The sequence below is a fragment of the Netta rufina genome, assembly GCF_964035555.1.
Source record: "Netta rufina genome assembly, chromosome: 10".
Taxonomy (NCBI): domain Eukaryota; kingdom Metazoa; phylum Chordata; class Aves; order Anseriformes; family Anatidae; genus Netta; species Netta rufina.
The window spans coordinates 21,449,409-21,469,563 of record NC_140133.1 but is presented as its reverse complement, the minus strand read 5'-3'; the positions used below and the strand labels follow the sequence as shown (position 1 = coordinate 21,469,563).

General features: G+C 43.9%; 1 protein-coding gene across 1 annotated transcript in view; it reads right to left on the bottom strand.

The window, feature by feature from the left end:
* The window catches only part of ITPR1 (inositol 1,4,5-trisphosphate receptor type 1), a 163,617-nt gene that overhangs the window by 23,828 nt on the left and 119,634 nt on the right, over window positions 1-20,155 (bottom strand). Inside the window, exons 42-50 of the mRNA XM_084293035.1 lie at window positions 19,652-19,905; window positions 14,830-15,030; window positions 12,680-12,790; window positions 11,274-11,369; window positions 10,441-10,563; window positions 9,326-9,430; window positions 8,326-8,518; window positions 4,427-4,549; window positions 1,160-1,335 (exon numbers count right to left, since the gene is read on the bottom strand). Coding sequence (XP_084149161.1) covers window positions 1,160-1,335; window positions 4,427-4,549; window positions 8,326-8,518; window positions 9,326-9,430; window positions 10,441-10,563; window positions 11,274-11,369; window positions 12,680-12,790; window positions 14,830-15,030; window positions 19,652-19,905 — 1,382 coding nt within the window. The remainder of the gene's footprint in view (window positions 1-1,159; window positions 1,336-4,426; window positions 4,550-8,325; window positions 8,519-9,325; window positions 9,431-10,440; window positions 10,564-11,273; window positions 11,370-12,679; window positions 12,791-14,829; window positions 15,031-19,651; window positions 19,906-20,155) is intronic.

The window sequence follows — 20,155 nt, the reverse complement described above, 5'->3', positions numbered from 1 at the left end:
GCTGTTACATGCCAGCATTTTACGTGTCAGTCAACGGCTGCTTTCTGTTGCATCTTCTGCACAGCTGAGACAGTGAGCCAAAACTAAAACTGAACACGTCTATAAAACAGGAACATCGACTCCTGTCCCCAGCCAGTTGTCAAAGGGCATCAGGACTTCAAGATTTAAAGAAGAAAGTAAGAACACTCCCTGGTGTGAGAGGTAAACTGCCCTAAAAAAACCCTCTAAGCTCTGCACTTTCTGCAATCAAATTACTTGCTAGCCTCCAGCAGCCCTTACATTTCTGAAGCAGCCCCTACCGCTCACTAATAAGTGAGCGCTCCAGATTGCCTCAGCATTTCTCTCTCAGATCATGCACACAGGAATCCTCCTGTGTAGCCCCAGCCACCAGCACTGAAGGAGAGCTGCCTTCGACTTACCTGGAACCTGCTAAACTCTGCAATTAACAACAGCAGCAACAATCCTAACAATGCAACCCTGATTCTTTAGCACACGGCACTTGGTGACATTTTGACGACAAGGAACACTATTAAATGATGCACGTTAAAGCTGAGCACTTTGTAATAAAGGCCAACGCTTCAAGAAGATGCATCTTTGCACAGCTCCTGCTGACTCAGTCAAAGAAACATTTTTGGCTTACTTGCCTAGAAACCACAAGTATCCGGGTTTGAGCATTAATGAAGTTTTCTGGCAGCTCAGTTTACATACTCAGTCCACACGTTACTGTAGCAAAACTGCTTAGTGTCAGCTCTTGGCTGGCAGGTAGACTGCAGACAGACATTTGGGAAATGCATTGTTTAGTACATCTTACACAATCCTGTAAATACTGCAGCTCAGTCGCTGAGCAGGAGACGGGTTTGAGCGAACATCCGAGTGCTGGAGGGTCACAGAGCCTTCTTTACATTTCTGGCTGGGGTGGGAGCTGTTACGAGACTGTGACAAAACTGAGCGAGACCTTAGAGCTCTCCGGCTTCGGGAAGCAGAATTAAATGAGCAGCAGCAAAGTACTTCTGCTAGCAACGACCAAGGAGGGAACGACTCCTTACCCCAGTTCTGCCACAGTGTTCCAGCCTATTTTTGCCTTCAGGAGCAGGTAAGAAGCCCTTACATAAGAAGCAACAGAACTTCAAAAAAAAAAAAAAACCAACTTGATACTTACATTGAATGCACCCAGAAGAAATAAAGTAGGTTGTAAACCAACTGAAAATATTAGGCGTAATATTGTAGAAGCTATTAAGGCTCTGATACCATGGGGCTTAGGAAGAGCTATGACTATAGCCAGAGATATCAGCATCGCTGTCCACAGCAGGCCTGACAAGTGGGGCTCTAGTGTACCTAGGATGAAGGAGAACAAAACAAATAATGTCTCAAGACTTTGTATACCAAGCAAAACAAAATCAAAATAGCCAAATAAATGCCATTTTATCTTATCTTTGGTGGAGCACCATTAATCCTCGTGTTCAGACGTTACTGATTTCAAAGTGCTAAGTGGAACGTCTGAGCCCAGCGCCTTCAGCAGAGCTTAATTACAAACTTATTACTAAAGCATTATGTAAATGATAAACAGTATTACAGGATTCTTCATTTTAGCGTACTCTGTAGATGATTGAATATGGAGGTGAAGAAAGACAACAAATACGTCCAGGTCCCGATTCACATATTCATCCTGAGTCTCCTATTATGCTTTTGGTAAAAAACCTTGCACCATTTTTTTTTCATCTCTTGCTATTTCTGGTTCTATTTAGACTGTCCCATGAGACTGCCTGCTTACATAACATCAGCCTGCGTATCTAAAAATACACTTCTCAAAGAACCATGAAAAATACCCAGCCTGAAATACTGTTTAACCTAGGTTTATGCAGAATATGAGACATCTTTTTCTTAAAACTTGCATTAAAAATGCTTTTCTTCAAGAAAATGGTACCTTGACAAAGAGAAAGGCAAGATCCCCTTGCCTTTGCCGGCCTGCAAAAGTAACTAGAATTAACGAAGTCCTTGGTATTGCTGGTGACACACACCTACACGTGGGCTGCCCATCACCATGAGAACAAGGACCAAAAGACAAAGACTGTAACGGGGCTCAGGGACCAGGAGAGCACTCACAGAAGAGTGGGTTCTGGGCCTAGGCTTGCTTCTCATTCCTAGGGACAGAAAGAGACTGGGAGCAAACTGGAAGTGCTGTCTGCCCTTGGAAAAGGAAGATCATCAAGACAGCGTTCACTTGACACCGAGGTCCACACCCGATCTGCCCTGAAAGCGCCTGCTGTGAGCACGTGGGCTCCATTACAAGCCTGCTGGCAGGAGGATGGCGTAACCCAGAACTTGCAGGGAAGTTTTGTCTCTCTGGAATTCCCGCAGTTTCAGTACCCAATCCTATGCATCCAGTTTTGTTTCTGCTCCTCAAGTCAGAAGTTGTACAACTCCTGCTACAGCCACATGCTGATCAGCTGCTCGGATCAGCGCGTCTGAGCTACTCGGGACACAGAGAACTTCCCTCAGCTGCTCTGTTTTCAAAAGTCCAACTTTAAGGCTAAAATAAATACACACATATTTATTATTTACATGGCTGATTGTAACTCATAGAGGAAGAGATTTTATCAAAATGTTACCTGATAAAGTATTTCAAATATGCAGGGTAGGGCACGCACAAAATGCCAAATGATTCTCCGCACCCCCCAGTCTTGCAACTTGTAGTCTCAACAAACTTGTTTAATTACCAGCTTTGCTAGCAGCCATTAATTCAGACTTTTAAATTTTAACTTGTGATCTTTGAGACTGGAGACAGAAAATTCAGCTGCTCTTCATGCTGGTTAAGCCCTTTCAACCAGCTGCTGGCCAGAAGGGAAGTGGCGTGACCCCGAGGTCTGCCATCCCACAGTGTGACACGGAGGTACAGCTGCTGAAACCCAAGCCTGTTCCAGAAGTTATCTATCCTCTTCCCTCTCTCAGGATCAGCAGACTTTGGTCTAATATATCCCGTACTTTCCCACACGCTTTACCTGAGCATACTCAGGATGGAGAAGCCCAGAACCAGCTTTCCGTGCTCATTGTCTTTATTCCCCTGCTAAGTCAGCTACCACCAAACACTACCTGGACGAAATGACAGCTCTCCTCAAATTAACTGGTGAGCCGCAGGGAGTGTGAAGTGGCTTTTATGTTGCACACAGAGCCCAGACGATAACTTTCCTACGTTGAGGCTACTGCTGCCCTTCAGCTGTATTTTCTGTAGGCTCTGTAGTTAGCTATCAGCAAGAGAAAGAGGCCGAGGGAAGTTCAATGGGAAGAGATAAGCATCTATCTGGCCCTGTTGCATCATGAACATTTAAGAAAGGGAAGTGAAAGTTTGAACACGAATAACCCTTTCCAGGACAGGGTTTTACTTTTGGGGTCTTTATATACTCCAGTTGACAGAGATGTGGAAAAAGCTCCCACCCAGATGCATCCTCCATACCAGCTTTGCAAGCAATAGCTGTGACAGAGCCTTTGCAGGAATATTTCTCCAGATTTTCTGATTCTTGCTGACATGAATCCACCAATCAATCTGCCCTAGGGTGCGTCTCTTTGCAGAGGCTGAATGTAAGGAAGAGCAGCTGAATCTAATCAGCTTCTATTGGAAGTATTTACTGAATTGGCTCTAAGAACCACCACCGTCGCACAAACCCACTGTTTGGATCAAAAGCAACTTCCATGAGAGCTATTACAGCAAGATTGTGCAATCTCCCATGAGCCACACATGTTAACCCATACTTTATGTTAGAGATGATGGCAGGCCCAGCTGCTACCCGCTTATGGCAGGGAAATGCAGGTTGTTCCCGAGCCAGGAGACGAGGCTGGTGCTCCCTAAGGCAACCTCTGCTCGAAGCACTCGCAGAGGTAAGGTGCTCCTGAGGAGGCTGCAACAGGAGGGGAACCAAGCTCCTATTCTTGATCCTCCAGCAACCTCCAAGGCACGAGGCAGGTCACTTCTCATACGTCTCACCTGCCAGACCTCAAGGCAAGCTCCCGCACCCGACCCTGTACAACACTCACAGACCTCCTGATGCGCTATGTAGCCATGAAGGTTTATGAAAATGGCATTAAAAAAAATGCAAGTCCAAGGATAGCAATAAATTAACATTTCTCATATTCTTAGTTCAATAGTTAGTTACAGAATTTTAAAACGAAGTAGAACAGTCAAGTAATTAAAAGTAGATGTCTGTCTTTGGTAATCTTTACCCTAGGAAAAAAGCATAGCTCTACATTTTCTTTACAAATGCCCCAAGAAAAAGTCAGAAAATAGCAATTTAAATCAAAGCAATTAAAAAAAGACAATTTCTGTTCTACAGTCTCTACTGAAGTTAATAGGGATGTGCAGACAAATGGGGGACAGGATTTGGCTCATCAGACCTTATTTGTTCATATATTTTTATATGTCAAATATTGGTACCTCCTCGAATTCCTTTGAATGGATAGAAAAATGCTACAAGCAAGTTCATAAGGACAGCCAGGTTAAAGGAAATACTGCTCCAGAAGGACATGTTGCGAGCACACCAGTACAGGAAAGGCTGAGCTGCAAAACAACAAAAATAATTCTTATTAATAATGGAGCATTTTAAAAAAACAAGATGTCTATATTAAAAAACAAAAAACAAAAACACATTTCCATCAAGCTGATTATTTTCAGTTTGCCCAAAAGCACAGCATCACCAGCACTAGTATTCATTGCTTATTCTGAAGTTTATTTGATTACTCTTTATCTTTGGGGTACTTCCAGTTTCTTAGATCGTGCTTTAAGGCAAAGGACTAACGTTAAAAAGGAAAGCATTTCCTAGCATGAATTGATTTAGCAGCAGCATGAGAACAAGTTCAGAAATACAGGAGGTCAAGGACTTCAGGTTTCCCCTAATAACGTACTTTGTACTCAGAGTCACACAGAGAACGATTAGGAGGAAGAAAATGTGTACACGTTCGCATCGGTGAGATTCAGCCCCATCCCTCCCAGCTGTGCTGCTACTGCTGCTGGCAGCAGCTCCCCTGCCCGCAGTGCCTGCCCACATTCAGGCTTCCTTTCCACTGCAGCAAGCCAGAAACAACACAGCAAAGGCCTAGGTGCACAATTAAGACACAAAATGCAGCATAGTGACATAACAATAAAGCTAAAATGTTTAGGACTGGCTGCCAAGCAAATAAAACAACTTTACTTCAAGCTGATAATAAACCAATATAGCCCCAAAATAATAAACCAGTTGAAGCTCAGCTGGCCTTCCCTCTGTACCGTGGGCAAAGGGCACATATGTAACCGCACAGAGCTCGGGGTACAGTTAAATAGCTGTGTATTTTCAAATACATACAAATGCCTTTAAAAAAGTCTTGTTAAAATTAATAATCTCTGCAGCTAGAATCAAGAGGCACAAAAGCAGAAAGATTCATTTTCTGAAGTGGTCATGGACAAGAAGATGAAAAGGACAGCTAAAAAGCAGCCTCACAGTAATTCCCTCTGCATCAAGGCAAAATCCCCCAGAATTTAGCTCCTGCAGGCTTATTGTGCAGCAAATTGTGTACTCCTGAAATCTACAGTAGTGAAAAATCTATTAAAAATTCTTCCAAAGAAAGGAATACTTTTCCCTTTTGAAACGAGGTAACACACACAGATACCGAAGAGCAAAGGCAAAGAAGCTCACAGTGAAATTTAGGGAAGATTAAAATGCAAACTCTGAGGCTGCAAAGAAGAGTAAATTAACGAATGCTGCAGTTCTGAGCATCACAGTCATCACCACCTCTCTTCAGTAAATCACCTCGTCTAGCATCCTAAGCAAAAAAGTGGGTTAAAAGAGTTATACAATGCTTCATTATACTGACTTGAAATGCACATAAAAAGCATATGCATTGAACAGCTGAATGTAAAGGAAAGGACGACAAAAAGGCACCCAGTCACTGTAAGAATAAAAGCTTCGTTGCACCTGATTAGCAAGGCACACGTTAAGCTTCGATGGAATGAGATGTGGCAGTGTCCTGAATATATGAGGCATTGCATTCTGCATTACTTCTCTTCCCAATCTGTTTTTTCTGAGTGATTTTGTAAGCAGGTTGAATCAATTTGTATGTAATTCTTACACAAAGGTCATTACAAAATTCCAGGTTTTACCTTACACCGCTATTTGGGGGTGGGCACAGGCTACCTGCCCTATGAAGCACCTCCACCTGGTTTTGGCAGGCTCCTCTGAGTTCCTTATTAAGACCTCAAGAGACTTACGGTGCTCAGATCATGAGTTAGCCCCAGGAGCTGAAGAGGGGTGGAAATAATCTTTAAAGACTTTTAGAGAAAAGTTTCTTGCCAAGTTTAACATCTCGGGCTGATGTCTTTCTCAGGTTTCAATAAACTGTGAGTGGATCACATGAGCACAACACAGCACTGCCAGCCTGTCACGTCACAAAAACACAAACCTGCGTTGAAGATGTATAAATGTGGGCTATCAGTCAGAGGCCTAACAAAACCAGAATATTAGGAGACAGACTGAATGATTTCCTGCACGGTGTAACAGGATTGTAATCTTAATGAAAAATTCCAGTTCTTCAAAGAAAAAACAAGTATTCTCCACTTCTGCATATAGATCTTCATTAATTTGCAGCCTGCTGTTAATTTTGGGTATCTTCACAGCTTGCTTGGAGATTGCCTTGAAGACAACTAAAGTAACCCAGAAATCTAGACTTGAACAGCAAAATCCAACAGAATATATGGATGCTGCCAAACACAAAGTTGCCCATTTGTTTAACATGTCATAACTATCTTTCTTGTAAAGTTCTTAGCAGTCATTTTAGGAAGCAGCTTACTGGGGGGGTTTGATGCTGACAGAAGTATTAATCCATTGTTAAGTGGAAATAGCTCTACTGTAGTATTCATAAAAATGAAAAATTTCAGTAGAGCTAAATTTAAATAGAGCTGATCAAGTTTCAGGCTGTCCCGCCTATATCTGATCTTGATAATTTTAAACAAAATTACAATTGCTTTTCTTTATTAGAAGAAAACATAGAAATACATATGCCCCAACTATCTGAAGCAAATACTGAGTTTCTGTTGCCAAATGTGCAAGACACCATTAGCTCTGCTGTGAACGGAGCCTAAGCACCCTAACAACAAACAGAGAGCTTTTCTCAGAGGTGCAGATCGAAAGGGCAAAACACAATTGGAGGTTGCAACAAGGGGAATAATTTCATTACAAGTAACCTTCAAAACAAGAACGATCTTGTTCTGAACCCTTCTCAACCCTTTCCCCCTACTATATGCAGTGTTGACTGAGTACCACCACCATCTCCATTGGGGAAAAGCTTTGCCACCACACCGCTGTAGATTTGTTCAGCCCTGCAGGCAGGTTTCGGGGGCAGTCTTGAACTCTTTGCGCTCTTGCACTAATAACTGGTCTTTAGCTGATTCAAGCATGGGGAACAAGTGGGGTATCAGATGGCAGATGTTGACTCAAGGAGGAAATAACCACTTTATCTGACATTTCCGAGTGGCAATGTTGGTAAATTCTAACCACTGCCCACTGAAACTGAGCCTGGTGCACGACATTTCTCCTTCAGCAAAAAAAGAATCTTTTTTTATTTTTTATAATTTTAATCAAACAAGCTAGAAAGTTTACTGCGTGAAATGGTGGCACTGTATGGAGCAAAATATAGATTTAAAAGTTTTCCTAGCTGCCAGTGGGAACCTCAAAGGGAAAAGCAGTGCTTGAAAATATTTGCATTCAGATATCTGAGCATCACAGGGCTGGAAGGAATCAGCACGTCCTCTAGTTTACTTGTTGCCTATAGAAAGGATTAACTTTAATTATTACTGGAAAGCGTGTGTTTAGCCTGTTCTTAAACACCTCCACTGCTGGAGATGCCATACCCACCACAGGCAGCCCACGTCCGCGCTGCGTTACCCAGCCTTGCTCTTTCTTGCAACGCAAGGGAACTGCTGCGTTCACCCAGCACAGGCAGGGAGAACAGACCACTGCTTTCTTCAGTTTGGCCCTCTTCATTTCTCCCTACCACCAAATGCCATCTCATTTAAGCGAAGCCTCCACAAATGTGTTCCTTTCTCTTGCATCTTAAAAAAGATGACCCGTGCTCGTTCTTACTGCTCTCCCCTGGATCCCCTCCAGTTGGTCCATATTGCCGTGGCGTTAAGCTTGATTTCATTACAGCATATTGCCATCGTGCAGAGGAGCAGATTCTTTCAAACAATCATCAAGGTTGCTGCCACACTGGGGAACCATCTGCTATCAAGTCAACGTTTTAAATTTTTAAAACCTGACCTAAGTACTCTGCTGGTAACCCTCCGCACTCGTAACAGCCACTTACCTCGCAATTTCTTTTGCCAGTTCATCTCATTAAAGAGGTCTTCTGATTTCATGAAGAAATCATTGATCTTACTGCCTTGCTCATCCCTCTCCGTGGTGTAATATATCCGCAGCTTGGACTCCTTGGTGAGGAATTCACATATACTGGGCACAGGGAAGACGATTTGCTCCATCGTACGGTCCGACCTGACAATCTGAACAACAGTCTTATTGGAGTTTTCCCTAGTTTAAAATGTTTTTATTTCTTGGTTTGTCTGCTTTCTTTTTCTGCACCCTTTAAAACCAGCTACGTGTAGAACTTGGATGCATTTCTGTAGAACAGCAGCTTGACAGAGACTTCAGCCAATTTACCTTTCAAAGCAGGCCTACATTTTGCTCCAAGATTGATAATTTCCATGCTGTGGTCTTATTCTGGCAATATTGCTCAGAGCTGGGATTTCCAAGGGGCCCAGCAAATCCTGCACCAAAGCTGCTCTGAATTTCAGCACAATCTGGTCACCCGATTCAGGAATCTTAGCAAGTTTTAGCCACACATTGAGCAGGAAAGTATAAGGAGTAACAGTTATATTTATCTTGCTTATTACAGAGTTTTGTGAAGTCTCCGTGTTTGTGTATGTTTTACTTTTTAAAAGCATCTCAGATTGACTGTACCACAGGCCAAACGCTCATTTTAATACAGAAAGAATGGCAGAAGATATCGCTAACTATGGATTAAGCAATGGTACCGGCCAAAATGTAACATAAGTGAAGTTACACTTCCTCCTGCCAACAGAGCTCTGCTCAGCTCCATCTTAAAGCCCACACATGACAGCTCAAAAATAGCTCCCCTCCCAGAGGCTGTCAAAAAAAGTTCTTATGTCAAAGATGACAGTCCACACAGGTAGTCAGTTCAATCAAAATATCATGTATAATGTAACTGTTGTTTCCTTACACAGATTTCCTTGCAAACTGCTCTTCCCCAGAAGACCACATCTCCCCACACCCCCCGTGTTTCCCTTTACCTCAATCTGTGCCGTGTGCTTGGCATAAAACTCCAGAGCCTCGTCTCCCTCTATCTGACCTCCCGGCTTCAGCATGTTCTGCAGCTCTTTGTTATGACGAGCCAACTAAAATAAAGGAATGCAAAGGGAGTGGGAAACACCAGATGTCTCTCTATGATATTAAATTTCTGATTTTTGGCATAAAAAAAGACATAGTACGCAGTCAGCTGCTAAGAAAGGGCAAAGTTGACAGAAGGCTTGTTCTATTCCAACCAGACACCCTGCAGCTCTATTTTGGGAGCAAGTCAGAAAGACTCCAATATATATTTTAATATCCATGCTGTATTCCTCTTTTATCCATTTTCTCCCACTGTTTGCCTGACTTGTGAAAGTTTCTGACCATTCACATTCAGTCTATCCTTCTACACCCACCCTAATTCAAAGGTGTGCTTACTGCTCAAGTGCTGAGGCAGGGATGGAGGAGAACGTTTGCATCATCTAAAAAGCAGATTCACAGAACACTGCTCAAAAAAACGCTTCTGGATGCTCTAAATTACTTCTATAGCATAATGACAGTGTGTTTTTTTTCTCAGATGCATAAGGAAGGAGTCTCTAATGGAGGGATCTATGTAGCATCGTTATATAAATAGACCTCGATTTTTTTCTCCCCTTGGTCTTTGACCTTTCCAACACCACGTTGTATCAATGCAGTGAACCTGACCAGCTCCAATGTAAATGATGACAGAGAACGTGACATGAACAATAAAAGCAGAGTGGGATTTCTGCTTAAGGTTTAAATGATCCATGAGAAGAATTTCTTTGGAAGTAGAAAGTAACTTCTGATACAGCTGAAAAATAATATTTTGCTCCCCAGTTCTGCCAAGAACTTGAATCGTGTGTCCTCAGAACCTTGGTCAAGAAGCTGCCTGTCTCCCATTATAACTCTGAACAGTTTCTTATTCATTACAGAAGTTTCATTTTTGACTATTTTAAAGATAAGATTTGGCTCTTATACGAAGAGAACGTGCAGTGAGTTTGTCTCTGAGCCATTAAAACAATTTCAGTGAAAAGCAGACCTCTTGCTATTCACAATTTGTGTCACTTAGTGCTAACAAATGCTGCGGATTCAATTCTACCTGATGAGCTAATATATAAATGTTGTGCCCCACGTTCCGAGGAGATGCTGCAAGATCTTCCCCATTCTCTCCATCCTCAAATTCTACTTCGCCTTGTAGGTATGCCTTCTTTATCACTTCCACCTAGAAAAACAGACACAGGCCAATGAAGAGACAGCTCAGTTTGAGGGCTGAAGTCTGCTAAGGCATTTGGTGCTCTTAGAGAAGTGAAAGGAAGCTGACCATACACATTCAAGAGGAAGGGCAGTGGGCTTCAACATCCAGGATAAAGCAGGAGACCTGAACTCAACATCTTCAGCCTGGCTCATCAACACGAGAAACCAAACTCTACGTTTCCCACCAAGTAATGTGTTGTGGGCTGTGCTCATGGCACACTACATCACATCTGATCTTTGGCCCCTGCCGTAACTACACACACTTGGATGAGCTGTCAGTGTTTCAGGGGTACTTTGAATCTGTTTGTGTTTTCAGCAATTAACACATTAAGCAGCCCAAAATGCTGCTAGAGTTTACCGAACAGCTTTTAGGTCACAATATATCTGTTTTGTGCACAAATCATTTCTTTACACAGATTCCAAAGCGTAAGGTGATGCTCTCTTCCCTTCTTTATGCAGCAGCAAAGCAGCTGTCTCCGCAGCACTCAGCCCAACCAAAGTGCTCCTGCTTTCTGGGGACTAACCAGGTCCATGCCCAGCAAACACCGCGTTCAGTCAATCAATCCCATGCCAGGACTGGTAGTTGTCTGCGACCTGCATGCAGACCTCCTGGGCAGCGCCTGGACTCTCCCCACAATGACACCTAGTTGGGAGTGTCGGGGCAGCCCGGGGACTCACCAGCTCCTTGGGCCTCATGTTGTAGAGGATCCTCTCTGCATTCTCGCTGTCGTGCCTGCTCTCCATGATTGCCAAGAGCAACTTTGAAGCGTTGTTCTGAGGGGAAGGAAGAACACCACCAGTCACTGCATGGAGTCACAAGCAGAGCGTACCCAGCTTCAGCTCCTCCACACTCACTGCCCAGAAGGGCTCGAGACACCTGGTTTCTAGGAGAGTACAAGCACCAGGCGAGGCAGAGCCACGCGGCTGGAACTACGGCAGGGCTCCTACAGCCTCATCGTGCCAAGCACTCCCTCCCATCTAATTATTTGGCTGTACAACTGAGGTGGGTTTTTTATTGCTCGTTTGTTTTTTAAAATCCGTTTACTTCCCAAACCCGATTTATCAGCGAACACCAAATTAAGGTTTAGATTTCTCAAATACTGAGGTTTTGAAGCTGTGTGTATTATTCTGTAGTGTTAAAAATGCTGCAGCATTACTACAGGCTTTCAACCCCACAATGGTGCAGCTCAGCTTTACTCAAGATTCTGTTGATTAAATCAAAGGACAGCCGAGGCTGAAGACACAGACGTGCTTCGCTGCTTTTAGCTGAAAATTACTCTGCGACCTGCTCATGCCAAGAAATCGGAGGAGGAAATGGGAAACTACCACAAGGCACCAGACTACTTTAATACGAACAATTAAGATTAAAATCCATCATGACTGACAATAAAAACCAATAAAAGTATTTAATTTTGAAGTATAATGCTAATTGAGTCTAAAAGCATTTTTTATTTAGAATAATAAAAAAGCCACACTACCCATAATAATGGTGTGAGTCGGCAGCGGAAAACAACGAGACATTGCACTATACGACAGGACAATAAGTCGGAGAGGAAATACTCCTCAAACAAATGCTGAAGCAGGAGTACTCTGTGACTATTGTAGCCAGAAGACAACCTGCTAGGGTGTTTTGAAAACAGCACCAGGGCTAATTATTTCAGCATTAATATGAATAGCCATGAAAAAATCTTGATGACTAAACATCAACTGATTTAACAGCAGCAATAAAGTATTAGGGATCTAGATGTACCACGAGAAATTTTACTTCCATTGTACATGTAAAAGCTCACCAACAGAGAAGTTTTAATTGGAATTAAATTTTTATCGGGCAATTATTTCAGGACTCCTCAGCACATCTTGGTTGTCTGCAGTCACCCACATCTGAAAACTGGTGACTCCGTGTTATCATTTCAAATATGAGATTGCCTGTGACAGTCTTTGGGCACTATGTTCAGCTCTCTGATGCAAATAATTTTTTGGCACTTGAGATTGTTGGGATATAATTAACACCCACATTATTCCAACAATAAAATTATGTTTCATCTCACTTATGTGAACATAGATCACACAAAACATTCACTTGCCTTTAGTTCCAATACAAGGTCCATCCTCTTTTTTCCCAAAGGGTTGATATCATTGAGAATTAATGCTGTGATGATGTCAATACCATTGGACTCGTGAGTAGCAATGCAGTTCTGTCCAAAGAAAATTAATCAAACTTCACTAATTGTCTAACTACAAACGAAGCCTAGGCTAGTGATGCAGCCAGAACAGAAGAGTTAGCTCTTTCATCACCTGGTAAGCTGTTTAAGATGGATAACTGAACACAATACTCCAGACGGTGGAATAACAAGAGATAAAAGCATTTTGTTTCAAGCTTTTCCTATAATCAGCCATGGCGTGCCCTACTGAAACCACCCAGACTCAGGAAGCAGAAAGCAACACAGTTGATAAACTAAGTATTTACATGCCAAAGTGCTCAGGCTGAATAAATAGCTGAGGCAGAACACTTTTACTAAGGTTAGGGAGAGTTATCTTTGGTTTAGATGTGCCAAACACCACCAACTTCAGAGCCATCTAATCAAAGAATGTGACTTTCCATATCCTTCATGCTTGCCCTGTAACCTTGCTCCTATAGCTGCCTGTAACTAAAACGTACAAACTGACAGCAGCTTGCTCCTTCCAGCTGCAGAGCCTTGCTCTCTTATTGAGCTCCTCTGCAAAGATGCATTCTCACATTTAAAGGTGGTGACTCCACCTAGTCTGTGGTCTGTATTACAGAGATAAAATATAAACGGACACGTAAAGCTTCATGCATTTTTTTTTGCATAAATACGATTTCACCTGAACATCTTTGTCATCCCCACTACGCTTTGTTTAGCTTTCCTGTAAATTACAATTGGACAGACAAAAGTGCTTCAAAGGACAGGTTTTCTTAAAGACCTTTGGAAAAGTCATATTCTAGTCTTTCTGTAGCATACTAAGACTCCAACAGAATGCAAATGCAGAAAAGCAGCAGATATCCATTTTCTAATCCCAGAGGCTTGTGTGTTAAAAGGAAGAGATGATGATCAGACCTTGCCAGCCCAATGCAGAAATTCTCCTCTAACGCATCCTGAGCGCGTGTTATTGAGTCAATACCAAAGAGCAGCCAGAGTTTAGAAAATTATTTAGGCGTAGCTATCTCTTGTTATCTACAGTTATTCTAGACTTTCAGACTTCAGACTTCATTTGCCTAATTGAAACACTTATAGCAAGAATCACATTCAGAGCAAGGGCAGAAGCATGGGACTGCTTAAGTGGTGGTGCTGCTCTAAAACGCGGCTGTACACCAGGCGAGGAGGTGGGGCGATGAACTGGGAAAGCAGAGCCAGGCAGTGCAGCTGCTTTGCCCCGTGGTCCTTCCCATTGGAGCAAACTGCAGTTCTGGAGCAGCTACAAACTCCTGCTTATCCAGACAAAGAATTTTCCTGGATTCATTCTTAGCCATTTAGCCGCAGAACCACAGAAAAGACCAGGTCCAGCCGTGGGTCAGTAACTGCTTCACCTGATAGTCTGATATTTATCGATTTATTGTCGTTCCCCAGATGCCTTGTCTGTAATGGCATTGCTCAAACCATCACGCTTGCTCCAGAGCATCCTGCTCACAGGGTCACGTATCACTGGCAGCCAGGCAGAGGCTCCTCGGAGCCAGCACCACATCCCCTGTGCTGGCACAGGCGGTCAGCAGCGACACGCACCTGGGGCTACCCACACGACAAAATCTGAGAAGAGCCTCGAGCCCCACCCCAGGGCTATCACCATCATTAACAAGGCCACAGAGCTCCAGCTTCTCCCACTTGGCCGGGGGCCTCCTTGCTGGCCTCATTTACCATGGGCAACACGGCTTGGTTTTAGACAATTTTACTCTAACGGATTTTAAGCACAGAAATTTCCCACTCTCCCTGTCTGTCATGTCTAATACAAGAACTTAAATCCTAGCAGAAGCAGAAAAATTTTGACTGATGCTTGGAGTGGTTTAACTCCTTGGGGGAGGCCCCAAGAAGGAGAAGGTGACTGTTATGAGTTGATAAAGAAAAAAAACAGCCAAACCAAAATCCCTTTGTCAGGCAAACAAAGTGAGTAGCAGTGTAAGACAACACAAGCTGAGCAGGCTGAGAGCTGAGCCCAGCAGAGCGCACGCTGCAGGCACAGGGCAACAGGGGTGAGCTTTGTCCAGCTACAGACACATTACCTGGTTTTCATGGCATGGCCCCTGACAGTACTCGGTCAAACTTTCCAGTGTCTGGTTGATGAGCGCCACGTTTTTCTCGTTTATGTACAGACCAAGAAGCCCAAGTCCTCCGGTTGTGCTTCCGCAGATGCAGTCCAGAAACTGGAGCGTCTCGCACACCAAGTTGTAGTTCGTCTTGTTGTTCTGGCAGCGTAGGAAATTCTGCAGGGAAAGTGTCACAGCCAGGGCAGGGGGGAGGACAGGAAAAAGGCATACAAATTGATGTTTGGATCATAACGTTTTATTAAGTTCATCAACCCGCAATTGCACCGCATGGTATATTGCTCTAATTTCACTGGAACTTCATTACAAGGAGCCTGGACAAGCAATTTAAGACTCTTCCAGGGCTTGCTTGCAACGTGCTGCTCTCCGAAGCAGCTTGTTGGCTTCAAATTTTATAGAAGACAACAAGTAATAAACAGAGTGCATCCATTAGAGCACTAAGCAGCAACACAGAATAGGCAATTCGCTCCAGATCAGGAGGCTCCTCTGAGCCTGGAAGCTTTCTTTCTACCCTACGCGCTACATTTCACTACTAATGATCACTGCAGACTCCTCCCGAGACCTTTCTCCCAGACAGAAGATGCAGTTCCCTGGCTTCGGCTTCACAGCAGCCCCACCTGCATGGCAAGGAGGCACCTGGCTGCATGACTTGAAGGAGAGCGCCTTTAAATGCAATTCTCTCAATTGCATTTCTTCCCACATAATTATCGTAATCCCTGCTTGAAGCTGCTGATTAGGAGCAGTTCCTCTCATGCAATACCAGGCTTATCAGCATGGATTAAACGTGTTTCCCCTCTCCTGTGTTCCAAATGAGAAAAAAGAAAAAAAAAAAAACGAACCCAAAGAGGGACAATTAATGAAAAACAATTTCCCAGTGACTCAGATGCTATTTGTCAGTACGCTCCCAGCAGTGCTCTGTGAAAACATCGACACCACCACTTTCTTATCCTAGCAGCTTCAGCAGGAGATCTCCTATCTGGCTCAATTCTAGCAGGTTATAAAACATTTCATTTTAAAGGTGGAAAAAAAACCCTTTGACAAACAAAATGCATGGGACCAGGGAAGCAGCGAAGCCTTTTCTACCAGCCTGCAGCAGAGCGCTGTTAACTGATTGCCTCTGGTGGCTGCGTCAGACTAATAAGTCTTCTAAGGCAAGCAGACTGAGAAATTGCCAGATTCGATTGAAGGCTAAGCTAAAAAAGGAAAATGCTGCCTCTGAATACAGAGTAAAGGTGACAGTGATTCAGCACATTTCAACTGATTGCTCATTTAATATCCTGACTTTTGATTAACTTGTCAGAAAGTAGAAAGGTTGATGCTACAGAAATCAGAGCTCTTCCCTTCCCTCCGGGAAAAGAGCAAAAACCATGGATAATATCGAAAGCTAGGAAACAAAACGCTCCTGTGGCATGGCATTTGTTCTGATATGTAGCTTAACTTGTTGATCCAAAGTCAATAAAAAGAAAGGAAAGAAGGGGAATGAGGTACAGGAGGCAAAAGGACAATGTTAGATGGCTAAACGTGGTGAAGGAAAATATGGCAGAAAACAAGTCCCTCTGCACTGGGACTGTCCCAGGGAATTTGCTGGAGCCCCAGCTCGTCCTTTCCTATCACCCAGACCATCCCGAGGGCTACAACATGGGAACACAACCCTTAATATCACGAGTGCCCTCCTGTAACGTCCAGCGGGATGAACCTCAGGCACCACCTGCAAGACCACACGTTCACAATGAAGAGTGATGGGGCTGCAGATTCAGCTAAACATGAAAAATATGCAGCTTGTGGGATCAGGAGGAGAAAGGAGGAAAAAGCACTCACACTGCTTACATTTAAGCATCCTATATACTCAGTTGAGAGAGAAACACTTTCCAGTGGGATGAAGTGCACTCAAAGGCAGTCATTAAAGTCCTGCTTTTGTGAACAACCTTCTGGAGATGCTTCATGCTGCCATCCCCCCCACACGACTTGGCATGGCCACGTTTGGGAAGGCAGCACCTGCAGCAGGCCCTTAATGCCTCAGCAGCACGTTGGGCTGGCGGGGAACTTGCTTCCCCGTACACAGCCTAAAGCTGAGCACCCTTTAGAGAAAACACACTGGATAAAAATAAAGCTGGCTACTTGCAGAACGCCAGCTCACGTTGTTCAAGCATGGATGAGCACAGCATCCTTGGAAGGAAGAGCTCTGCCATTTACATCGGTAATTCCCCCAAAAGCCTCAGTGTTGTCATTGGACAGCCTTTGTTTTAGCAGAAACCTGATCCCTGACTGCAAAAAACTTTGCAAAGAAAACACAAATAAGAGCCAAGTCTCAGCACAGGGAGATTTTTAAGTGATCAGATTTTTCTTTACTAGCGATCAAGTAGGGCAAGGCATTTTTCACTGAATATTGTGGTCTGTATTGGTCTTAAAAAGTTAATTCTCAGACAGGCTTCCTGCCTAAAACATGACAAGCTGAACCTGCTCCTTCTCTGCATGCTGTAGTGCTGCCCTGCCAGCCAAATCACTGAATCACTATTCTGCAGCAGGCAAAGCTTTACTTCTTCATAACCTACGCTGTGCCTTCAGCGATTAGGAATAGAAACAAACAAACATTAAAAACCAACAAGAAAAGTTACGTCAATTCATTCTTTTTTGCCCAAAAGCAGTATTTAGCCTACTGGCTCAGAGCTTTCACCTTAGCACGACTTGCTAGCATATTACTACAATATTTATGCTATTTTGCAGAGATAAGCCACTCGGTAAGAAAAGAAGCAATAACAATTTCGTCTCGGTGGGGAGAAGTAAGCCCAGCACTGGAGCTGTGTGTTGGAGGGTGGCTGGCTGGGAGGGCTGCTCCTTGCCTCGTGCACAGGCTGCTCCAGAAGGAAGAAGAGTGATGCAAAAGGCACAGGACTGCAACTCAGCGAGCCATTTCAAAGGCTTCTGCCTCACTTGAGCACACCCCCCACCAGGCTCTCACAGAGGCGATTTGCATTTCCCCCTTTTAGCAGTTGCGAGCAGCCTGATGTTTTGCAACAGCTCCTCAAACGCCTGGCTCGACAGAGCTGTAATTGCGCTAATGGAAGTGAAGAGGGATCACCCAAATCTAAACCTCACTTCTGTAACCTGGGAGGACGCACAATTTCCAGAGTAACTAACAACCCTTATTTACTCCTTTACGTAGCGAACCCCTTGGCAATACTGATAGGGGTTTCATTACAACCTGCTAGCTGCAGACGGGTTTGGAAGCCCCACACATTCCTACCTCTGCTTCAGTGCTGCAGGAGAAAGGCAAGCATCAAGGCAGGCCAGCAGTAATAACATTATTTTTGAAAAATTGTTCTTTCTACTTGTATTTTAACCTTTTTCTCCCAGAGCTGAATGCAGCTACTAGATGCTTGGGGAATTTAATTGTTCAGGACGGCGAATAGCTCAGGCCAAGTTTTCGCATTGGCTTGAATTCAATTTTGTTCCTATAGTTTTCAGTGCCTAGCCAAAGACAGCAGCAAGAAAGGATCCTGTGCGTGCGGTTTGGACTAGTGCCACGCAAAGCTGGCGTCCTACTTGTCTCCGACATTGCTAACGGCATGAAAATTGTTTGACAAAACAAAGATCAAATACTTTTTGAAAAATTAGGAGAAGGCCTGGTGTACGTAACCTCAGCACCTATAAAATGTTGGAAGAATTACACGTTCATCGCACAGAAACATTAACATACAGCTTTGATTTCAAATATTGCCAGCAGCAGGGCATTCAAGTTCGGCGGAAGTGATTTGGCAGGTCTGAAAAGCATTCACACAGGGTCTTACAGTTCTGGCATACAGTACAACAATATGCAATCAAGGCAATTATTGCTCCTTTATGAGGGCATTTAGTGCATTGTACCGCGTCTCTCGAGCTCCTCACGTTCAATTCTAAACCAGCGGCAGTGGTTACGCTGAACGAAAATCATGTTAATTACAGTCCATTTGCAAGCAAAAATCTTATCTCCTGTGGAGGCATGTACTAAATCAGATGAGCCTCACTACTGAAATGCTACACACACCACAGAACATCACAGGCCACTGAAGGTGGCAGAGACCTTTGGATTCTGCTCAGAGCAGGGGCAGCAACAGGAGGCTTCCCAGGACCGACCCGTTGGGTTTTTGATGCCCATTTCTCTATCCTGCATTTCCTCAGCTTCTCCAATGATAAATCCAAAACTACTCCCAGTCACCTTCTTCCTCTTATGATCTTTGAAAGTGGCTTCCAGGATTAGTTATCGCATCACCTTCTCTGGGATCGAGGTGAGCCTGACTAGCCTGTGCACAGTTCCCATCTCCCTCCCAGACTCAGCTCTAGCTAAGGCTTTCCTACCATCATCCCAGAACGCTCAATTCTGTGCACATGGATGGCTGTACAGCGGTCACTGAAATGAGCTGTTCACTGAGAAGCAAGCACGTGCTTAAAGGCTGCTGGAACCAAAGTCTCAGTGCTCTCTTTTCCCACTGCTTTCTTCTTTCCCCTCTCAAAGAGGATCGGTAACTTCACAGCAGAACACCTGCTTGCTTTAGGTGTATGTTTAAAAAAGCCACTTCAAATGGTGATCCCACTACCTTTCATACGCATTGAAAAGACTGCAAGATAACTGGACTCGTATTTGTCCAGCAACATATAAATAACTTTTATTGGATTACCTTAAAGGCCAAGGAAACCAGTCACTTATGTATCCATATAGAAAGGGAGGGGATTAGAGAGACTGATGTGACAGCAGTGACTGCACAAGCTACATGAGCACTCTTGCTTAGCAGTCAGACTGTACCTGCAAATCCCGATTGTGGTTTTCACAGAGCAGCTGCAAGAAACGGAGGATGGGTTGCATTATTGAGATCACAGCACTCATCTCCAGGTCATCTTTATTCTTGTCTGCTGCTGGCTGTGCTCCTTCCCCAGCCGAATAATGGTCATCAGAATCAGCTTCCCTCCGGTAAGTGCTGTAAGCCTTTCTTGTAGCTGCAGAGGCCTCCAGTAACTGATCCCGGACTTCCTCTGTAATTTGGGTCATAGGCTCTCTCGCTAAAATACATAAGAACAGAGCTTCCTTAGGCAAACTGAACGGAGAGGACGAGAAAATCTATTCACACGTTTCCCATTATGGTCCCACACACAGGCTGGCTATTCACCAGCAGCTCTTTCTGGTCAGTACGTTTAGTGTGATGTGAGGGTCCTGAGTTTAGAAGGATGTCACGTCATCTCTTCACACCTTTTATGCAAACCACATTAAAGTTACAAATTCCAATATTAATTGGTTAGGGAACACACATCT